Source organism: Myotis lucifugus, unplaced genomic scaffold, assembly GCF_000147115.1.
Source record: "Myotis lucifugus unplaced genomic scaffold, Myoluc2.0 scaffold_5, whole genome shotgun sequence".
Classification (NCBI taxonomy): domain Eukaryota; kingdom Metazoa; phylum Chordata; class Mammalia; order Chiroptera; family Vespertilionidae; genus Myotis; species Myotis lucifugus.
In genome coordinates, this window is record NW_005871053.1 from 1,387,601 (window position 1) to 1,408,508 (window position 20,908).

General features: G+C 57.9%; 2 protein-coding genes and 1 long non-coding RNA gene across 8 annotated transcripts in view; 2 read left to right on the forward strand and 1 right to left on the reverse strand.

Moving 5' to 3' along the window:
- FARP2 (FERM, ARH/RhoGEF and pleckstrin domain protein 2) overlaps positions 1 to 3,421 on the forward strand; it is a 100,244-nt gene extending 96,823 nt beyond the window's left edge. For all 3 annotated transcript variants that reach the window (XM_006083011.2, XM_014467163.1, XM_014467155.2), the window contains 5 exons: positions 682 to 800; positions 1,033 to 1,196; positions 2,054 to 2,161; positions 2,374 to 2,525; positions 2,761 to 3,421. In XM_006083011.2, coding sequence (XP_006083073.1) covers positions 682 to 800; positions 1,033 to 1,196; positions 2,054 to 2,161; positions 2,374 to 2,525; positions 2,761 to 2,827 — 610 coding nt within the window. In that variant the 3' untranslated portion in view covers positions 2,828 to 3,421. The remainder of the gene's footprint in view (positions 1 to 681; positions 801 to 1,032; positions 1,197 to 2,053; positions 2,162 to 2,373; positions 2,526 to 2,760) is intronic.
- Positions 3,422 to 3,507: 86 nt separating this feature from the next.
- STK25 (serine/threonine kinase 25) lies at positions 3,508 to 14,566 on the reverse strand. Of its 4 annotated transcripts, none has more exons than XM_006083010.3 (12): positions 14,444 to 14,566; positions 13,926 to 14,045; positions 9,332 to 9,562; positions 8,623 to 8,679; positions 8,018 to 8,126; positions 7,135 to 7,292; positions 6,868 to 7,053; positions 6,398 to 6,543; positions 6,022 to 6,136; positions 5,781 to 5,852; positions 4,355 to 4,491; positions 3,508 to 4,092 (listed from the first exon to the last, which is right to left on the reverse strand). In XM_006083010.3, the coding sequence occupies exons 2-12, from the start codon at positions 13,953 to 13,955 to the stop codon at positions 4,053 to 4,055; spliced, it is 1,281 nt and encodes a 426-aa protein (XP_006083072.1). In that variant the 5' UTR covers positions 13,956 to 14,045; positions 14,444 to 14,566; the 3' UTR covers positions 3,508 to 4,052. The 4 variants fall into 4 exon arrangements, with proteins under 4 accessions (XP_006083072.1, XP_023599897.1, XP_006083071.1 ...); XM_023744129.1 differs by having other exon boundaries at positions 14,461 to 14,546; XM_006083009.3 differs by having other exon boundaries at positions 14,382 to 14,545.
- On the forward strand, positions 4,487 to 5,711 carry LOC111823247. The gene is made up of 2 exons (XR_002826256.1): positions 4,487 to 4,919; positions 5,279 to 5,711. It is a non-coding gene; the product is annotated as an uncharacterized LOC111823247 (long non-coding RNA).
- Positions 14,567 to 20,908: the final 6,342 nt, after the last annotated feature.

Sequence of the window (20,908 nt, forward strand, 5' to 3'; positions counted from 1 at the left end):
GAGCCAGAGAACGTCTCCACAGACTGGCCATGGCACTGCCAAGCTGCTTCCTGCCCTTGACAAGAACAGACCTGCGAAGACTATCGGTTTCCAGGGGCACAAGCTCTTTGGCACACTCAAGTTAAGGGGCAGTGCCAGCGGGTTAGTGGGAGAACGACAGGGCGGCCAGGCTGGGGCCCTCCTCACCTGCATCCTAGCCCCTGGCTGTGCAGTGAAGCTGATGGGCCACAGCTCAGGGGCAAATGGCCACTTTCCCCTATTGGACATCAGATCAACAAAGGAGGGGCAGCCTGACCTCTATCGGCACCATGCTGTGCTGTCCCTCCCCTGGAGGAGCCAGGTGACTCCAGCCAGTTTCTCCTTCTCTCAGGCAGGCACCCACTAGCTCCCACCAGGAAATAATGATCCAGGAAGCAACCAATCTTGTATCTGAGACTTTAAACCCTGTTTAAGGAACAGACTACCCCATAGAGAACTCTAGTCCACACCAAGGTGCTGCCCTCCCTCCTCCTGCCCCTGGCAGCCCACAGAGGGACGCAGACTGGGCCACCAGCAGCACTCTGGACCATCCTTTGAACCCTGAGACAGGCATCCGCACTCCTGTCCCCTCTGAGATTGTGCGGGCCCTGAGGGCCAGCTCTGAGCCTCAGCCCTCCCGCCCGCCCCTCCCTCTCCCCACAGCACTGAGCTGGAAAAGGAGAAGTGGATGCATGACCTGAACAATGCCATTGAAGCGGCAAAGAGCGGCGGCAACATGACCCTGGCTCTGCCAGGCAGCGCGGTGTGCGTTCCTCCCCGCAGTGAGTTCTGGCTGAGACCCCCTGACTGAGGAAGCTTTCCTATAAGCCGGTTTCCTCGGTCACGTCCTGCCCACTAAGCCCATGTGCTCTGATACAAGGTTCCAGGCGGAAGGGCAAGCTCTTCCGGCAGAAGCCCAGGTGGTTTTGCTCTTGGCCTGGGCACAAAGGGAGAGCTCCCCTGCTCTCAGCGTGGTCCTGTCCCCTCTGAGCAGATGCCTGATTTCTCCCCCAGGACCCTCCGATGAAGTCTCCCTGGAGCAGGAGTCAGAAGATGATGCACATGGTCCCCACAGCTCCTCGGAGGGGCAGGGCCAGCACCGGGCCAACACCACGGTGCACGTGTGCTGGTACCGGAACACCAGTGTCTCCAGAGCTGACCACAGCGCAGCCGTTGAGGTACGAGGTATAACTGGCACAAGCACCCTCTCGGCTTGTGCTTGCTGGGGGTAAGGGACCCTGGGGATCGCAGGCAGCAGGGCAGGACTGGGCCAGGCCACAGCGAGCTGCCTCCTGCTCTCTTTGGGCAGGAAATTGGTTTGGAAAAGTCCCCTCAGGCACAGCAGCCCAGGGTTTTTGCCAGAGCTGTGGAGTGACAGTCACCCTCAGGACTTGAGCAACTCAGTGAGGAAAACTCAGAGCCCCGTGTGCTGGGAAGACCAGGGAAACTGGTGTCTCCAGAGTGCTCTCGAAAGGGCCAGTCTCCAGGAGCCTCCGCCCCGCCTCACCAGTCAGGGGTGCCTGTGAACGAGTGTCCCCTGACTTGAGCAACTCAGCCATCTGTGCTATCCTGTGGGTGCCGCTTGGGTGGTGAAGGCCGCAGATGTGCTCAGAACCCGTGTCCCTCAGGGTGAGGGCACAGGAAAGAAGTGTGGTACCAGCAGGAGGGTGGGAGGTGCAAAAGGAGGGGGCACTGCAGAGAGGGGTCAGCCCTGGGCCAGGGCTCCCAACTTATCAGCACAAGAGCGGCTCAGTCCTAAGGCTGCCCAGTGGATACCTGCTTGGGCTGGGGTTACATCCCTGCCCTCACCCAGCATGTGAAAGAACCTTCTAGACTTGGCTGCACATGGTCTATTACAGCATCCTCCCTTCGTGCTAGGGCATTTGTGAGGATTGGGGGGGGGGGGGCTGGCTGTATTCTTGGGGAGCACACCTGCTCCCAGGAGATCCCAAGAGGATGGAGCCAGGGGGGTGATTGCTCTGATGGGCGGCGGTCTTGGGACCTTAACTAATGCACTTTTGCTTTTTCCTTTTAGAACCAGCTTTCAGGGTATCTGCTAAGAAAGTTCAAAAACAGTAATGGCTGGCAGAAGCTCTGGGTGGTCTTCACCAATTTCTGCTTGTTCTTCTACAAAACACATCAGGTAGGAGTGTTTACCAGGGCCCGGGGTAGCCTGCCCGTGGTGCTAGAGGAGGGCCCACCATGCCCTTCTCTCTCACTTCAGAATCTCCTTACCCTCCCCCAGGGCCTCTGGGCCTGTGTGACCCTACTGCCACCGGAGGGGAGGGGAGAGGAGGGGAGGGGTGGAGAGGAGAGGTGGCTGGGGAATGCCCATGGAGCCGTGCTGCCTTCTAGGATGACTATCCCCTGGCTAGCCTCCCCCTGCTGGGCTACAGTGTGAGCATCCCCAGGGAGGCTGACGGCATCCACAAGGAGCATGTCTTCAAGCTGCAGTTCAAATCTCATGTTTACTTCTTCCGGGCCGAGAGCAAGTACACGTTTGGGAGGTAACTGCGTGGACTGCCTGGTTCCCCTGCTCCCGCTGGGGGCTGGAGGCAAGTTCCTGGTGTTGGGAAGAGGGCTGCGCATGGCTTCCTGGGTTTCCACTGGCCCTCGTCTTGTCCCATTCACTCCGTATCTTGGGAAGGTATTTGAGCACAAGCCCACTGTCAGATGGCCAGACAGTGCCCTGCTTCCCAAGCGGGCATCCTGGGCTTTCTGATGGGACAACCCCTTCTGCAGGTGGATGGAGGTGATTGAGAGAGCCAGCAGCTCGCCCGGGAAGGCTGGGGGCCCCGAGGAGGCATGAAGCCCATTCTGCCTGGATGAGGACAGCGCCCAGGAAGCAAAGCACAGTCGGCACAGGCCCCACGACTGCTCATCCCGAGTCTTCCCAACCATGGATCAGCTGTATGGGTGGGCCTCACTGTGACATCTGGGAAGGACACTGTCCTCCTGAAGACCCAGTGCAGTCCCCTGGCCCTGTGGGGCCCTGGCAAGAACACCAAAGTGAAAATGCAGGCCCAGCTCCAGGGTGGCCACCAAGCTGGTGCTCGCCTGCCCTCTCCTCTTCTCGAACAGGGCCCTGCTGAGAAAGGGCTTTGAGCAGGAACTAGGGTGGCCCCGAATCACTCACTGCTGTGCACAGGCCTGGCTGCCCTGTCCTTCAGTCTGGGTCAACCAGGGGTGTGGCACAGGCCTCAGGTCACAGCTGCACAAAAGTCCAGCATAAGCCACTCTGGTGCCCACCCACATACCTCCGGAGAAGTGGAAACCAAAGTTCCTTATGGCCCTGGGAGGGCAAGGGCCTCTAATTTATTAGTACCCAGTATTTCTTAACGAGTGGAAGTAGACATGCACTGCTTATGTGTGTGTGGCTGAAAATAAAGGGCATCTTTCTGCACCTGCCTGCTCAGTCTCGGGTCACTCCAAGGGGGAGACAGGGCTGTAGAGACCTTGCCTGGCTTAGATCCCCACCCACCACCAGTATGTCTTCATTTCAGGTCTTTATTGAAAGTGGCAGAAGCCTTCAATGTCCTATGAAAACTAACACCTTAACCTCAGAGTATAAGGGGAAACAAGGAAGTTCAGTTTTCTTAAACAAAAAACATTCTGGCTGACACTCGTACTTATGAGAAGACACAGTACCCGATCCAACACCACAAGGCAAATGTACAACCACTGTGGGCCAACGTGGGCCCTGGGTGGGGGCGGGGGCCTGGGTGCGTGGGGGAGAAGGCTGATCTGCCCAACAGCTTCCCCACCTTCAGTTCCAGTGGCTGCCATCCCAGGAGTCCAAGGAGGGGACGGCTCTGCCAAGGGGAGTTGAGGAGGCTGCACCTGCCGCCTCCAGGGCTGCACAGTTCTCCATGAGTCTTTGCTGCCAGGTAACCTCAGCCAGGCCAGGAGGAAATGGAAGCAGACAGCCCTCAGCACAGGGTGGGGGGCCTTGTCCCACAAGGGGTTCCAAGTCAGCACAGTCCGTACAGAGCTCAAAACAAGACCCTTCTCTCCCCTCTGCACAAACAGCAGCTTTAGCGGGCAGACGGCAGGTGGTTTCTGTTGTGTGAAAACCTAGAGGAGAGAGGCCCTGTCACTACCCTGGCTCCAGTGCAGGCCCACAGGAAGCCACCAGGTGGCGTGGGCTGAGGCCAGCAACACAGAGCAGCCTGGGAGGGGATGGGGGCACCTCCCATTGTAGCCCACTATTGGCAGGAAACGCCACCCTCCTCTCTCCAGCCCTGAAGCTACAAAACAGAAAGGAAGAGAGACAGAGAGCCTCTTCCAAAGTGACCCCTATAGCCCGTCCTGGGGTCCCACCCCAGCTCCCCCTCACCTCTGCACCCGCTCCACCAGGTGAGCCATCAGCTTGTCAGAGATGCCGGGGCAGGACTCCTCGGCCAGGCTGAAGGCGTTCTCCAGCTCCTCCAGAGCCCCCACACCCCCGCCGCTCTGCCTGTGCTTCTCTTTGAGCTGTGGACAGACCACCATGCGCCTGGTCAGAGGCTCACACTGAAGGCTTCTCAGGCTCTCTCCTGTGACTTGCATTTGGGGGCCCCACTCATGGTCCTTCCACCATACAGCCAGGATGGCTGGGTCCAACCAGGGGTTGCCCCCCTCAGAGTCTCAGGTCTTGGTTCTCAACAGGGGTGTCTCTGCCAGCCTGCCATGCTTTGGGAGACCCAGCTAACCACAGGACTTCCTCCCAACTGTAAGTGACACTCAGGCCTCAGGTCCAACGGACTTGAGAAAACAGCCCAGAAACTAATTCCCAGAGTGCTCTGCACAGCCGGACCGCCTGCTGACCCTCAGGGTGAGAGGGCACCAGTAGCCGCCCCTCAGCCTCCACGCTGCCCCAAGCTGTGGGAACCACTGACCTGGCAGGAGCCGTTAGGGGACAGGTCAGCATGGCCCTCCCTGCCACACCCTGACACCTGACACAAACGAGGAAGAGCCTGCATGTCTCCCAGTTCACCCCACCAGGCAGCCCAGACCTCAGGCCCAGCTTACAGGATCAGGACCCCTAAGGGATGCCCCTGCCAGCCTGGGTGGGGCTCTGCCTCCCCACTGGGCTCACTGTGGAAGCTGCAACAGCCTACAGATCCCCCCCATAAACACACACACACATACACGCTCCAAGCAGCTTGGGATATGGTAGTCCCGCCCTTCTCTCCAACACCTGTCAACTCCCCAGTTCCTACCCCACGTGGGGCCCAGCCTCTAATCCAAGTATTCAAGCTGAGCTCATAATTTCCTGCAGGGTCCATGACAACCAGCTCCATCCAACCTCCTCCCCTCGAATTCCAGGCTTCAGGGGCTAGAAGCGTGCCTGCCCTGCCCAGACGCCCCCACCTTCCTCGGGAAGACTCTGCTGCATCCTGTCCCCCTCCCTGGATTCCAGGTGCTGCCTTCACTCTGGGGTAGAAACTGGCCACTCTCGGGGCTCTCAGCTGCATCATACTCCCATCAGCAGGTGACACAGATACAGGATCAATCACCATGAAGCAAGAACTAGGCCTCAAGATGCTTCTGGTCATCCCATATGTTTGCAGTTCAAAGCCATCCTGGGACCCCAGGCGGGACAAGGGCAGGCCAGGGAACTTGAGAGGGCCATGTTAGGGCAACCAGTCTCAGCTGTTCCTAGTCCTTCTGCTACAAAGCCTGGCCAAGAATTAAAGCACTGTGAACTCCAAGGGACCTGGAACCCTGTGTACTGGGCACTGCAGCCCCATGCCCCACAGAACCCCCAGCCTAGCCCTCACCTCTCCGAAGACAGGCCGGACCAGCGTGGACAGGCACTGGGACCGCGGCTGCCTCTTGACGGACTCCACAGTCTGCAAAAGCAAGGCCACAGCGAGGTGAACAGGGCAGAGAGGCAAGTGGATTCCTGGGGCAGGTGTGCTCCACCCTGGCCCCATTTCTAGCCTCCATCAGAGATGCAGAATGTGAGAAGCACAAGGCACCCTCCCAGCACATGCAGGGCCAGGGCCTGGGGGACTGCACCTTCTGGGGGCCATGCAGGGCTGTCCCCTTGTGCAGCTTGCTGTGTGGGCTCGGCCGGATGGTTGGGGGGAACGTCCAGATGGGGCCCTGTTCTCCGTCCTCAGCATCTCCATCACTGCAGAGGAGAGTGAAGTCAAGAGGGCCCTGAGGGCCAGGATTCAGGGGGATCCCAAGCACACGCCTCTCAGCGCCCCCACCCCACTACTTTCTGAGGCATCCTCACGGCCTTAAATGCTGGGTAGGGCCTTGCTCAGACTGCAGGAGCCAGGTGACCACAAAGGTCCTCAGAAACCAGCACCCAAGTTCCCGCCCTGGAGCAGGGACCCCTTGCATGTCACAGCCCAGGGCAGATGCCCTGCGTGACAAGCAGGCCTACATGTCCGAGTCCTCGGAGCTTGACTCCTCGCCGTGCCCCTCAGACTTCCAGCGCTTGTAGCGGTCGATGAGCTCGGTCAGGAAGGAGGTCTTCCTGGTGTATCGTGTGATGAACTTGTGCTTCAGGAGCTCTTTGGCGGTGGGCCGCTGCAGGGCAACGGGCAGGCATCACTGGGTGAGGGCTGGCTGGGCTCATCCTTTAAACTCCTGGAGCTTGGACTCCAGCCAGCCAGGCTGGGAATGGGCCTGGCCATCAAGCTCTCCGACAGGACCGTGAGGGTTCCGGGGGAGGCAACCAGGAAGCTGGGGCTGGGCTCCACCATCTGCCCTGGGCCAAAACCCTCCAAGAGCTTCCCCAGACCCTGAACTAGGCGGGGCCTAGGGCCCTGTCACCTCCCATTCCCACCAGACCTTCCCAGAGGGCTGGAACTGTCCTGGCCCACCCCATGCAGCCAGGGGCCTGAAGCTTACGAAGCGGGGGTCCTTGTTAAGGCAGGCCTCCACAAACTCCTTGAAAGGCTTGCTGTGGTGGCCCTCCAGCGTGGGCGGGCTGTTCTTGGGGATCAGGAACAGGACGCGCATGGGGTGGAGGTCAGAGTTCGGAGGCTCACCCTTGGCCAGCTCGATGGCTGTGATCCCCAGCGACCAAATGTCGGCCTGGACAGAGCCACACAGGACAGTTGCCACCAGGGGCACCCTGAACCCTGCTGCAGCCACCCTCATGCCTGCCGTGCCCACCTTGAAGTCATAGGCTGACTGCTTGATGACTTCGGGTGCCATCCAGAAGGGGGTGCCCACAAATGTGTTCCTCTTGATCTGCGTGTCCGTGAGCTGCCCCGCCACCCCGAAGTCTGCCAGCTTCACGTCACCTTGCTCTGAGAGCAGCACGTTGGCAGCTGCCCAACACAGGACGGCAGGGCGTCACCCTTTGAGCCACACGCACCCCCAGCCTATGTGCAGCTGCAAAAGACACGCCTGCTGGCAGCCACCTGGTCTCCTGGGGACACCAGCAGAGCTGTCCCTGAGACCTCATCTTGTCTCTCCTCCATCCAGCAGGCTAGAGATGGGACCAATCTGTCCACCCTCAGACTCAAGGCCATGGGGCAGTGCCAGCAAGCTAGGGGCCCACCGTGTGCAGCCCCCAGCCCAAGCTCCAGGACCCTGCCATAGTTTGCCTTTTATGACAGATCCCAAAAACACAGCAATTGCCTTTTTCTCCCAAACCGCCCAACAGGCAGAGCTTTCCCCTCACTCCACCAGTCTCCAGTCAGCCTCTCAGCCACATCCCTCCTAGGGACACTCAGCAGGGCCAGCCCACACCTGACACAAAGAAGTACACTTCTGGCTTAAATAGGGTCCCTTCTTACACTAGGCGCACAGTAGGTGTTTTTGCCATACAGAAATATGGTGCTAAGAAAGTTCTACCAGTTACTGGCTGTTTTCTGGCAATCGAGCTGATGGCTGTGCTCAGGATCCAGTGGGCACTGGGTTACAAGGGTCCCCGCATCCCAGATGCCTGGCACCACCATCCACATGCCCATATCAACCTGCCACCTCATGCCCTGGTCTTTCTAGGGTCACGGAGCTCAGGGGCCCAGGCAGGAGCCATGCCCTGAGGGACCTTTGATGTCTCTGTGGATCTTGCGCTCCGAGTGCAGGTAGTCCAGGCCCTTCAGAATCTCCCTCAGGATCGTGGCGATGTAGGTCTCCTCCAGGGGGCCCGGTTTCAGCTGTGCACAGACCGGAGAGCAGGGCCTCAGACTCCCTCCACCAAGGCCAATCTGCCCTTCCTTCCACACCACCCCAGACTGTCACCAAGGCCCCGGCTCAACCGCCTCGCCACCAGGGGAGGGTGACCCTGTGCATAGTGGGGCTCCCTACTCCATGAACTACTTTGGAAATAAAATGAAGTTTCCGGTGTGGGTCACGAGGCTGTTTTTAGAGAACATACAATACCTTCACCTTCACTGTAAAGGTAACAGATGAAAATGGGGTCCCAGCCACATTCTACGCCTGTATGACTGGGGACACTAACCCTCCTGCCCCCTCCCCAGGCCAGAAGATGCCCAGGACCCTCAACACCCACCAGTGGGGACTTAATACACCAAGATAGCGTAGGAAAGGAGGCCCACAGGAGTCTAGGGACACAGCTGGGACAACCCCATAGCAACCTTTTGTCTGGTCCTGCCCCTAGCAAGCTGCCCACCGTTTCAGCCTACACCTCACCAGGTCCAGTGCGGAGCCGCCGCCCAGGTACTCCATGATAATCCACAGCTTTGTGCTCTGGGACCAGAGAAATGCCTGTCAGTATGTGGTAGTCAGCAGGGAGCACCCCAGGCCCCATGACACACTCCCAGGCAGGGCTCCGGCCTGTGGGAAACCCTTCAAGAAAGGGATCCAGCAGCCTCACCCGGCTCCCCTCCCATCACACTCCTATGACAGCAGCTTTGCAGATGGAACATGTGCTCAGACAAGTAGCCAAGTCTACTCTGCAACAGGCCATCAAAAACTAGGCTGGGAAGACGGCTGCCCAGCTAGCACTTGACCTCGATGTATCCACACACTGTGTGCCCTGGGCAGGCCCCCGAGCTGGCACTGGGCTCTACTACAGGACCTCATAAACGCCCTCCCATTGGGGCTACCCCAGCCAGGGAGTCATACAGCCCATTCAGACTCTGCAGACTCCACTCAGGCCCTGCCTCTCCCAGGGCTCCCCCTCAGGATGAGAGAGGAGTCTCCCAAACACCTGCCTGGCCCTCTGGGCTGTTGTTTTGGGGGCCTGCTCAACTGTGAAGCTGTGTCCATGCTCGCTGTCAGGCCATGCCTCTCCTCCCTGGTGTTCCAATATGGGGGCAGGTGCAGAGACTGTTGGGTTTAGCCCCGGCCCCAGGGAACCCTGGGCATCCACCTGAGCACGGGCCCCGCCCCCAGACACCTTCAGGTAGGAGCCGAAGTATCGGGTGATGTAGGGGCTGTCACACTGGCTGAGCACAGTGATCTCCTGCTGGATGTCCTCGATCTCGTCCTCGGCCTCCTCCAGGTCGATGATCTTGATGGCCACCACCTCCTTGGTGCGGTTGTCGATGCCCTTGAACACCTCCCCGAAGGAGCCCTTGCCAATGCGGTCCAGCTTGGTAAAGAGCTCCTCGGGGTCCACACGCGAGTGCTGCAGGGACACAGGGTGGGCAGCCCCGTCAGGGCAGGGCAGCCCGCAGGGACGTGGGGATCCCATGTGCCAGCAGCAGACAAGAGCTCACCCAGGTTCTTTTTGAGTTTCCTCTTTCATCCCTTTTGTTTCAGGAAACCAAAATGCACCCTCCACAGGGAGATCCTCAGAGAGCACAGAGGCCTGGCTCCAGCCAAGGGGTGGAGGTGTGGGGCAGGTGGAGGGGCCACAAAGCTCACACCCGCTGCCCACCCCCACCGGTGGGGAGGACCAAGTGAGGTACAGTGATGGGTTAAAAGTAGGGGGAGCATAAGGATTTTAGGCAGTGAGACCATCCCGTAGGATACAATACCACATGAAAACCATGGGCATAGTTAATAATGTATCCACGTTGACTCATCAATTTTTACAAACGTTAACACACAAATGCAAGATATTAATAATATGCTAACACCCGGGCAGTGACCAGACCTCTCACTCATTTTCCTGTAAACCTAAAACTACTCTAAAAAAATTATCTTAAACAAAACACCCAGCGTGCATGAACTCACTTGACAGCCACACCCCCTTAGAAAGGGCTTCCCTTCACCACCCCCACGCAGTCCTCAGGACACTGCACCTCACACCAGCACGGAGCTTGACCCTGGACACTCAAGTATCACAGCAAACTGCCCCACATGGCCCTCGGATTTAAACACAAACAAGGCCAGAAAGGTACAGAGCTGCCAGTGCAGATGGTGCCCAGGACAGGGCTGGCAGAGGGGCTGTGACCCTCAATGCATCAGGGGCTCAGAGGGCTCAGTGTGGGGGCTGCATGGAGGACAGCAACACCAGAGAGCTGGCCAGGGCCACCCTGGGCATCCCCCAGGTCCTGCCCACGTGGCTTCCTGGGCTCCAGAGAATGTTACACTCCACCCACCACCACAGACCATGTTCTCAGAAAGCCAGGGTTGGCCCTGCAAGCCCAGTGACAAGGGAGCCAGGTGCCCAGGACCCACATGTCCTTTAGCGGCCTTGTCTGGACAGAGGCAGAAAGGTTCCCAAGTCCCGTAGACCTCAAATGCCCCAGGGCACACCTCCCTCTGAAGAGGCCACCCCACCCCACCAAAGCACCCACACCAGGGCCAATGCAGTGACAAAAACCACACCTGCTGCACTAGGTGCTGACACCGGCCCAGGGCGGGAGTGCTCCTCTCAGGGCCCATGCTCACCCTGGGCTCACCCCCAGGCAGAGCTCCAGCCTGGCCCAGACTGAGACCACGTCAATCAGAAGCTACCAGCTACCTGCCTTCCTGGGGTTCCTAACCAGGAGGGAGGAAGGGGACATACGAAGGCCCACCCCTCTGAACACACCTTGGATGATTCTGGGTACCAGGCAAGCCAGAAGAGAGCTGCAGGTGACAGGTAAGCAGGCACTGCAGAGGCCGGGGGCCAGAAGCAGGGTCTCAATTCAGAACCCTCCCCAATAAGGCAGGCCGGACAAAGCCAGGGGATGCAGCCACAGGCAGTGCCTCAAGCAGGCTTATGGGTGTCCACTGGCACCTTGACTCAGCCAGTTAGGAACGAGGCCCTTCTCCCTCCCTCACGGGAAATGGCAGTCCAGTGCATGTGGAGGAAACAGCCGCAGAAGCGTGCAGCCAACCGCTGCCAGAAATCCCCAAAGTCAAGGTCAAGGGCAGGACAGTGAAAGCAGAGGGCAGTGCAGGTCCCTCACGCCAGGCTGCCCCAGCCCCTTCTCTCCTGCTTCACGTGTTCTAACAGGTGTGTGGCGTCAAATCACAGCTGCTCAGCCATCTTCAGGAAGGGAGATGGGGTCATGGATAGAACCAACGCCCCCTGGAGAGAACAGCCTCTCATCACTGCATTGCCCACACCGCTGACCACTTGACAATCAGCATGACCTGGGTGGGGAACCTCAATGCACCCTGCTCAGCCTTGGCCACGTGTGGAATGTAGTCCAGAAAGGGCCCTCTCTGCCTGCTCCTCCCCCATTGACCCAAACAGTGCCTTCCCACAGTCCTTAGCGGGTGCCCCAAAGGCTTGCCCCCAGCCCCAGCTCATGTTGGGGCAGCCCTGTAAGACACCCAGCTGTCCAGTGATTGCAGTCCAGCTGGTGCCCTGACCTTGCGACCTCTGTCACTGCAAGGACAGTCCTCTCCTTCTGAGGTGGCCTAAGACCCAGAGGAGGTGGGACTGAGGCCTGGCAGCACCCTCATCACCACTGCCCCTCTAGCTCTCAGCCCCTGCCCCCAAACCACTCTCAGGCCTCTACTGCTAACACACCCTCTGCTCAGAAGTGTCGCTCTGCACACCCGGCCAGAGCTGAATCTGATCCACGCAGCCACCCAAGGGAAACGCCGGGCAGCCTCAAGCAGAATTCAGAGCACCCCTAAGCCAGGGTTCCAGCTCAATATGGAAGGGGGACCCCCAACCCTCAACTCCCATATTCTTTGCGTCCCCACCTCTGCAGGTCAGTCAACTGAGCTGACAGGGTGTGACGGGAATAGTCCAGACTATGATACTGACCCTACAAGCAATCACAGGACAACCATTCCCAAACCCTGGTGAAGGAAAGGCAAGCAGCTCCCCCGTCTGGGGCCCAGGCTGCCCTTCTAGGCGATGTACATGGTCTGGACAATCACTCAGGTCACCCAACTGGCGGTCAAGACCCTTGTTCTCCAAGTCAGCCTGGTGCCGTCAGATCTGGGCACACCATGTGGCAGTGTGCCTGCCATTAGCGTCACCCCACAAAATAAGAGCCAAGCTGTCCCCAATGAGCACCGGCAGCCACTCAGGCCCTGCAGGCAGGTGGGCACTAGCTGGTGAAGAGAAATGGCAGGGTAGGAGCACAGGCTGTGGGGGACCTCCCCACAGGTCCCGTGACAACCATCACTGACAAAGGCTGAGTCTCTCTGCCCCTGAAAGGACAAAGGGGGCTTCCTTCCTCAGCTCCTCTGCACCCGCCCTCCCTCCCGGATCTGACTGAACACTCCAGGCCGAGCACCAAGCACCATCAGCACATGGGTAAGAGGCAGCTCGCAGCTCCAATTTCTCATTTTGGAACCCACAGGAGCTATTCCTATAGCTCTTAAAAACAAGCTGGAGGCAGACGTTTCTCCCAGCGTTAGTCATGTAATTTACCAAATACACAATGTCAGATATGAATGAAAAACCTGTTCGTTAGCATCAGTCAGCAAGCCCTGGTTCCCATCTGTGACCACAGCTGGGCCCAGATACCCTGCCCAACACTGCGTGTGGCCTTCCAGGTTTCTCCAAGGAGCCGGCCTGTGTCTGGAGCTGAACCCTGGCTCCTGCTCCTCCTGGCCACACATGGACACAGGCCTCCTGCTCCTCCTGCACAGACACGGGCCTCCTGCTCCTCCTGCAGGCTGTTCGCATTGGTCCCCACACGTGCGAGCTGGAGGAGCACTCCCTTTCTCAGAGGTCCTCCCAACATGCAGCAGTTGGCCTGCATCAGCCCAAGCCAGCACGTCCAGAGGAACACCTGCCACCAGGTGGTTTACTCCACTTCGAATCAGCATCACATCACACTGGCCTTGAAATAACAAAAAGGGAGGAGGTACAGACCACGAGTCCCCATGCGCACCCCCCTTCCTGGCACCAGCAGCGGGTCCTCATTCCAGGCAAACTCAGGGCACACTACAGAGGGTCCCTGAGGCAGCCGGTGCCACAAAATACAAGAAGCCATCAACCAAAGAAGAAAGACAGCAGAGAGAAGGCCTCGCCCAGGTAAGCACTCCCAGCCTGGGCAAACATGGTTCTGCAGACCAGCCCTCTCCACCTCCCCTCCATGCCCACAGGGGTCCTCTGCTTTCTCTACCTGCCAACTGGTCCACGACAGCGGCTTAGTCACATTCGCAGCCTCTCTCAGTGCCCACCAGGGAGGGGTCCCCCAGAGCCCCTCCTCCAGCCCAGGCCCAGCCTCCAGCGTGGACTCTGACCTTCGCTGTCCCTGCAGATCCAGGTTCCCGCCCTGCCCCGCCCTGTTCCTGAGACAGGTCTCTGCACACCTGCCACTGACCTCCAGTGGTTCCGGTCAGAGGCCTGGGGGCTTTCTGCCTCCAAAACGCTGCCCCAGCCCCCCCGAACCAACCGTGCCCGCCCGAGCAGCCCCTGAGGACTGCGCCCCACTCCGGCCACACACGCGCATCACAAGGCTCCCCCTGAAGGCCTCCTTTCATCCCACACACCCTGGAGGGGAGGGCTCCCCTGAAACCCCAGACGTGGGAGAGATACTTATAGGTGCAAAAGGTGCCCCTTCGGGACCTCGGACTCTGCAGGCGGTGCTCTCGTCCCAGGGGACCCAGCGAACGCGCGCTCACAACCCAGAACCAACCCTCACCTGGTTGGCAAACCCCCTGAGGTGAGCCATGTCTGCGCGGCCCGAAGACCATCCGCCGCAGCCCCGGAGGCCCTGGATTCCGCCTGAGGCTCTGGAACCCGGCTCGCTCGCTTCAGTCAACTGGAGAGAGAGCAGGCCAGCTCAGTATCCCTCTCAGCGCACACGGGCTCCGCCAGGTCGGGCGGCCGCCCCCTCCTCCGACCATCTGGGAACAAACTGGAGGCGGGTGGGGGGGACAAAGACTCTGGGGGGGAAACCCACTGCAGCTCGGGCATTGCCCACCCTGGGCATCCCTGAGGCCCTTCCCACCTCAGGGCTCGGCCCGGCGCTGCTTTCAGGCCCGCTTCCCCGCACCGGACCCCGCCCCCGGTGCCCTCCTCCCCGGCCCCACTCCCCGCACCGTTCGGCCCCCTCCCCAACTGCCCCAGGCGCGGGCTCGCCCGGCAGCGCGCCCACCTCCGGGGGGCTCCATCCCGGCCTCCCCCGGCCCGTTCCGCAGTGCCCGCACAGGCTCCCACCCGCTGCCTTCGCTCGCCCCGGACGCCGGGCCCTCCAACCCGCAAAGCAGCGGCTCTGGCGGCGACAGCCGAAGAAAGGCCGGCGGCGGCCGCGGCGGCGGCGACAGCGAGGGCGGAGCGCGGCGTTGTAGCCCAGCGCGGAGCTCTCTGGGACACCGAGTCCCGCCGCTCGCTCCGGGCCTGGGCATCCGCCAGAGCTGGACTACATGTCCCGGCAGGCCATGGGGCGGGACGGTGTCGCGGACCGCAGGCGCGCCGCCGGGCTCGCTGGGACTCCGAGTCCAGCTTCCTAAGAGGCTCTGGACTACGTCTCCCGGCAGGCCGCGGGGCAGGGGTGGGGCCGGGTCCTGGAGGCGGGGCCGGGTCCTGGAGGTGGGGCCAGGCCGGGCGCTGGTGGGGTGGAGTACGCCCTCCGCTCCTCCTTCTCTTCGTCCCCTCCTCTTCCTTCATTCTCCCCACCGCGCCCCCACCCCCGCCCCCACCCCCACCCACGGTGGAGGCCGTGGGCCCTGCGGTGGCAACAGCCCCAGTGTCCATGGAATGATGGAAGGAGCGACGGATTGGGCCTGAAAAGGGAGCACAGTCTGTCACCTGCTCCGACATGCAGGGACCTTGAGGACTGACTCAGTGCAATAAGCCAGACGGAAGGACAACTGCTGTGTGACTCCACGGATCTGAGGTTCCTGGAGGAGTCGGGTTCACAGAGACAAATGAGTGGACGGTGGGAGCAGGGGTGGGGAGAGGGGGAGAATTAGTGTTTAATGGGGACAGAGTGTCAGTTTTGCAAAATTAAAAGAGTGATGGGGATGGATAGTAGTGACGGCTGCACAACCATGTGAATGTTGCTTAACACAAATGAACACTATTAACAGGGTAAATTTAGGATTATGTGTATTTTACCACAGTTATAAATAAGTAAAATGAGATTTAAAAAGGAATTAGTTCTGCTCTGGAGTGTGGGCTCCTTTGGTTGAATGTCGTGTACACCAAAAGGTGGCGGGTTCGATCCACGTCAGGGGACAGACCCAGCTTTCAGGTTCAATCCCTGGTTGGCCCTCGTGCAGGAGGCAGCCAATGGATGTTTCTCTCTCACATCCCTCTCTTTCTCTCTCTCTCCCTCTCTTCCTTCCTCGCTCTAAAAATCAATACAATTTTTTTAAAAATTTTAAGCCCTGTCCAGTGTGGCTCAGTGGTTAGAGCGAACACACACACACACACACACACACACACACTCGTGTGCAGGGAAGGGTCGTGGGTTTCCATTCCCCGTCAAGGGTCAAGGGCGCGGTCAAAGGCACAGTGTTGGGTTGCTGGTTCCATCCTCCACCCCCTCGGGCACATGGAGGAGGCAACCAAACAAAGTGTCTCTCTTACATGATCTCTTTCTCTCTGCCTCCCTCCCTCCCTCCCTCCCTCTCTCTCAGGAAAAAAAAAATCAATGGGAAAAATATCCTCAGGTGAGGATTAACAAAAAAAAAAAATTTTTAAAGGAATTAAGTTCTGACACATGCTACAACATGGAAGAACCTTGAAAACATTATGCTAAGGGAAATAAGCCAGTCACAACAAGACAAATACTGTATGATTCCACTCGTATAAGATGTCAACAATAGTCCCATTCAAGAGACAGAAAGTAGAATAGAGGTTCCAGGGGCCCCGAGGTGAGGGGGATGGGGAGATATTACTTAGTGGGAGCAGAGTTCTGTTTGGGGTGATAAAGAGCCCTGGAAATAGATCATGGTGATGGTTACACAACACTGAATACACTTAATGCCACTGAATTGTACACTTAAAATGTTTCAAATGGTAAATTTTATGTTACATAAATTTTACCACAAACAAAGAAAACCAAAGATAACTGGAGTTTCATCAACATTTTAAAATTTTGCTTTCAAAACGACAGTTACCGGAATGAAAACACAAGCAACAGACTGGGAGACAAAATGTGGAAATCACATAAACAACTATAGAGAGAGAATATATAGGAAGCTCTCAAAACTCAACAGTTAGAAGACAATTCAATAAGCAACAGTTGAGACTAGATTTAGCCCTGACCAGTTTGGCTCAGTGGATAGAGCGTCGGTCTGCGGACTGAGGGGTCCCGGGTTCGATTCCGGTCAAGGGCATGTACCTTGGTTGTGGGCACATCCCCAGTAGGGGGTGTGCAGGAGGCAGCTGATCCGATGTTTCTCTCTCATCGATGTTTCTAACTCTCTATCCCTCTCCCTTCCTCTCTGTAAAAAATCAATAAAATATATTAAAAAAAAAAAAGTTGAGACTAGATTTAAAGAGACAGTTCACCAAAGAGGACATATGGATGGCAAACAGTGCATGAACAGATGCTCAACATCATCAGCTCTCCGGGGAATGCAAATTAAAATGATGAGATACTAACTACACACACATTAGAATAGCTAAAGTAAAAAATAATGCCCAGCAGTGTGGCTCAGTGGTTGAGCCTCGACCCATGAACCAGGCCACATGCCCAGGTTGTGGGCTCGATCCCAGTAGGGGGCATGCAGGAGGCATGCAGGATGCTTCTCTCTCATCAAAGTTTCTCCCCTTCTTCCTTCCTCTCTCTCTCTCTAAAATCAATAAAAGCATAATTTTTTTAAAAAAACTGACCCTAGCAAGTGTTGACAAGGATAGGGTGACCAATCATTCTAGTTTTCCCAGGAGTTTCCCATTTTAACACTGAAAGTTCCACATCCCAGGAAGCCCCTTCCCCCCCTCAGTCCTGGGCTAAGGAGGTGGTGGGTCACTAGGTCACCCGGTGAGGAGGCAGAGCCCAGGACTCATGCGCATTGTAAATTGTGCAAATGCTAAGTGGTGCAGCCCCTTTAAACTCCAGGGGATTTATTGTGTTTTTATTTATTTATTGTTGACAGCGTTGCAGATGCCCCCCATTTTTCCCCTTTGCCCCCCTTCACCCAGTCCCCACCCCACCCCAGGCCTTCACCACATTATTGTCTGTGTCCAGGGGCCATGCATACATGAATATACGTTCTTCGGTTAATCTCTTCCCGTCCTCCCCCCTGAGATCTGTCAGTCGGTTCCACGCATCCATGCCCTCTGGACCTATTTTATTCATCAGTTTATTTTGTTCATTAGATTCCACATATAAGTGAGATCATGTGATATTTGCCTTTCTCTGGCTTTTTCGCTTAGCATAATACTCTCCAGGTCCATCCATGCTATTGAAAAGGGTAAGAGATCCTTTTATATCCAGCTTGGCATTTTTTAAAAAGTCAACTAGATACTTGACACATGAGCCAGTGATCCCACTCTTGGGTATTCATCCCAGGGAAGAGAAAGCTGGTCTTCAGCCCAAAGCCCGTACATAGACGTCCACAGCATGTCTATCTCAGAGCCCCTAGCAGGAGGGACTCCCCGGAGGTCCTTCAGCCACACGTGGGTAACCTGAGTTTCCGTACCTGGATCCGTACCTGAAATCAGCCACTGATGCAGCCACCTCGGGTAACCTGACAGACACGTGTGAGAGAAAGAGGCCAGTCCGAAAGGCCACACAGTATGTGATTCCAGAGAGGAGACGTTGTCAAGAGGACAAAGCTGCGAGGGAGAACTGAGCAGTGGTCCCCAGGGGTTAAGGGGCAGCCTGTAGCGGGGTGGCATGAGCTTTCCGGGTGGCCGAACTGCTCTGCATCCTGAGGCCCACAAAGCTATCCGTATGCTGAACTCAGAACTGAACACTAAAAAAGGCAATTTCACTGTACATATTTTTAAAACAAAGATTTAAAAATTTAAATAATTCCTCCATATCACAGATGGAGCCAGCGTTCCACTTTCATACACGGGTGCCTGTACACAGACATATGATTTCCTGTCTATGACTGTCAAGATCCCAGTAAGGTCCATGTGTCACCATGGTTTGACTTGTTTCTTTTTCCCCTTGCTATTTAGGTGCTAAAAAAATCCCTTCCCTGTCCTGTGGAGGACCCCAGGCTGAACTCCGTGGCTGAACTTTGTAGATAGACCCTCTCCCCCTCCCCAGGCCGGTTCACCTCTCAGGCCCCGGTCCCGTGACATCACAGTCGACTCGAGGCTCTATTGTTTCCGTGAGGAGGCCCAGGTGAGCCGTATCAGGCTGCTCACACACCTCCAAGTGGGGGCACAGCAGCATGTCCTCCAGGAAAGTCCTGGAAACCAGGGTATGGAGGACGCCCAGCAGGCGCCCAGGGTGAGCCTGGCTCCACGGCTGAGTGGCGCTGCCTGAGGTTGTGCAGAAGATGGAGACCACGTTCCTGACCACGACCCCAACTCCCTTAGTCACCATGATTAATGATTTCCTCCCCCTGGAGGTCATGGGGGCACCAAGTCCTTGAGCACGAGCTCCCCTGTGATCCGGGCGTGGCACCTTTACTCCCTAGGCCACAGACTCCTGTTCTTTGCGTGGGTTTTGAGCGCACAGGGTAGCAGAGCCCTTTAGCTTGGAACACCTGCAGGAAAGGGAAAGTGGGGAGAAAGTCGGGCAAGGTGGCACCCAGGGGTTGGGGGACACAGGTCCTCGTGAGGGGGTGGCAGCAGGCCCAGGTTGGGGGTGGGAGGCTGCAGCTTGGAGGAGGCCGCCTCGGTGCAGGGTGAGGGGTGGGAAGAGCCAAGGGTACCAGGTTCTCAACACCTGGGTGGGAAAGAAAAGATGCCTGAGCGGGGCCTGGGGTGCCTTCTGAACTTCAGAGGCTGGGCACCCCGGGCCCATCTCCACCACCTGGCCGTGCTTGTTGGGGGGCGGGCAGGAGGTGGAGGCTTACTGCTGACCCCCTTGGAGGGGCTTCTCTGCCACCAGAGCTCAGATTCCCCTGGGCGTCTCCAGGCCCAGGGACCCCAGGTAAAACACAGTGTCTTCTCTCCCTGCACTCCCTCGAGGCCTGTCCAGCTCTCTGTGGCTTTTAAGGATCCCAATCGCTCGGTGACCCTGGGGTCAGAACTCTGCTGCGAACCCCGGTTTGGGGTCTGCGGTTGGGATGAGGCATCTCGGAAGTTTCTGCCCAGAAGAAGGCTCTTCCCACCAACACTGGGGTTGAACTGTCTCCCCTGGGGAGTCAGGAACACAGCCTGTGGCGGGGAGGCAGGCTGGGAGAAACTGCCTAGTCCTCGGACTTCCCCTCCCCCCTGGGAGAGGGTCCCCCAGGGACATCCCTGAACCAGGACCCTGAGACCCTCCAGGCAGGGGTGCGCGGGGTGTGTCAGGAGGTCAGGAGCGTCCCACGCATGTGTGTCTGTGGACGAGGATGGGGGGGGGGGTCTCATTATGGGACAGAACACCACACAGCCACTGCGAGTGCCAGGGCACATGGAAACACGCCCAGGACCCAGTGTGAGGTAAAAACCCGGTGTCAGAGCTGCACACGAATTCTGTATAAATGTGTGTACATTATTTTGAACTGAGAGGAAACAGGCCAAACATTCACATTCCTTATCTCTACACAGCACTGTGACTTTACAATTTTCCTTATAGGCTTTTCTGATTTTGCAAGTATACTTTAGTGACCAGGTTTTACTGTTATAGTCACAAAAATATGTTGTCTTTGGCTGCTGGCCATGACTTTGAAATCTCAGAACAATACACAGTGTTTCAAAACAACATATTTGTGCAGAAAAGGCCTCCAGATCTCAGGAAAGGGGAAAAGGCATCCGACAGGAGGAAAAGGGCCCACTGGCTATTGTCCCTGCCGCTGTCTGAACAGGGCCTGCTCCCGTCCCTCACGCACACGCAGGCTGCAGGCCCCCTGGGAAGGGCAGCCTTGGGTCCCCAGTTCAGCCTCAGGGGGACCGCCAGGCTTCCACTACAGGAACCACTGCTTTGTGGGTGTGGGACACAGAATGTACAGCTGCCCCCAATCTGTGTCTCTCTCTTCGGGTACCTGGCTGGCAGGTCCATCCTTGTGACAGACGGGAGAGCGCTGGGTTCGTCGGGGTCTGTGATTGCAGCCAAGAGGAAAAACCTGTATGGTTTTTAGGGCCTTGTAAAGCGGGAGCCTGAGGCCGCGGGGCCAAGACCAGAGGCCTCTCCACACAGCAGCCAGTGCAGGAGGGCAGGTGGGTGCCCAGAGGTCTCCAGCCCCGGAGAGGTCAGTGCTGCCCTCTCTCAGGCCAGGCCCTGCCTTCCCGGCCCACCTGCTGCCCATGCCTCCTCCTCCTCCTGCTCCCCGAATCCTCCCTCCCTGCTTGACACCCCCCTGGGATCCCAGCCTCCGTGTCTCCCTCCAGCACAGACTCTGCTGCCTCAGCGCAGGTGCTGAGGAGACAGCGCTGCGCTGGAGGGTTTGGTAGCCGTGGGGGACGGTGCCCAGGGCCCACCCTCGGGTCCTCAGGGCTCACAGCAGCCTCAGGCCCTGCTGCCTTCCCCCAGCAGACCGCAGCCCCTTTCCTAGACAGCTGTGTAATCCTGGGAGAAGTGTTTGCCTCGTCCCAGGGCACTGTGCCCCTGCCAGTGTGCCGGCCACC

Coding starts and splice junctions, on each gene's coding strand:
- STK25 (XM_006083010.3), bottom strand. CDS start 13,955: ATGGCTCACCTCAGGGGGTTTGCCAACCAG. Junction 8,680..9,331: donor ACTTCGGCTCCTACCTGAAG/GTGTCTGGGGGC, acceptor CTCTGGTCCCAG/AGCACAAAGCTGTGGATTAT. Junction 4,093..4,354: donor CTGGTGGAGCGGGTGCAGAG/GTGAGGGGGAGC, acceptor TCTCTCCTCTAG/GTTTTCACACAACAGAAACC.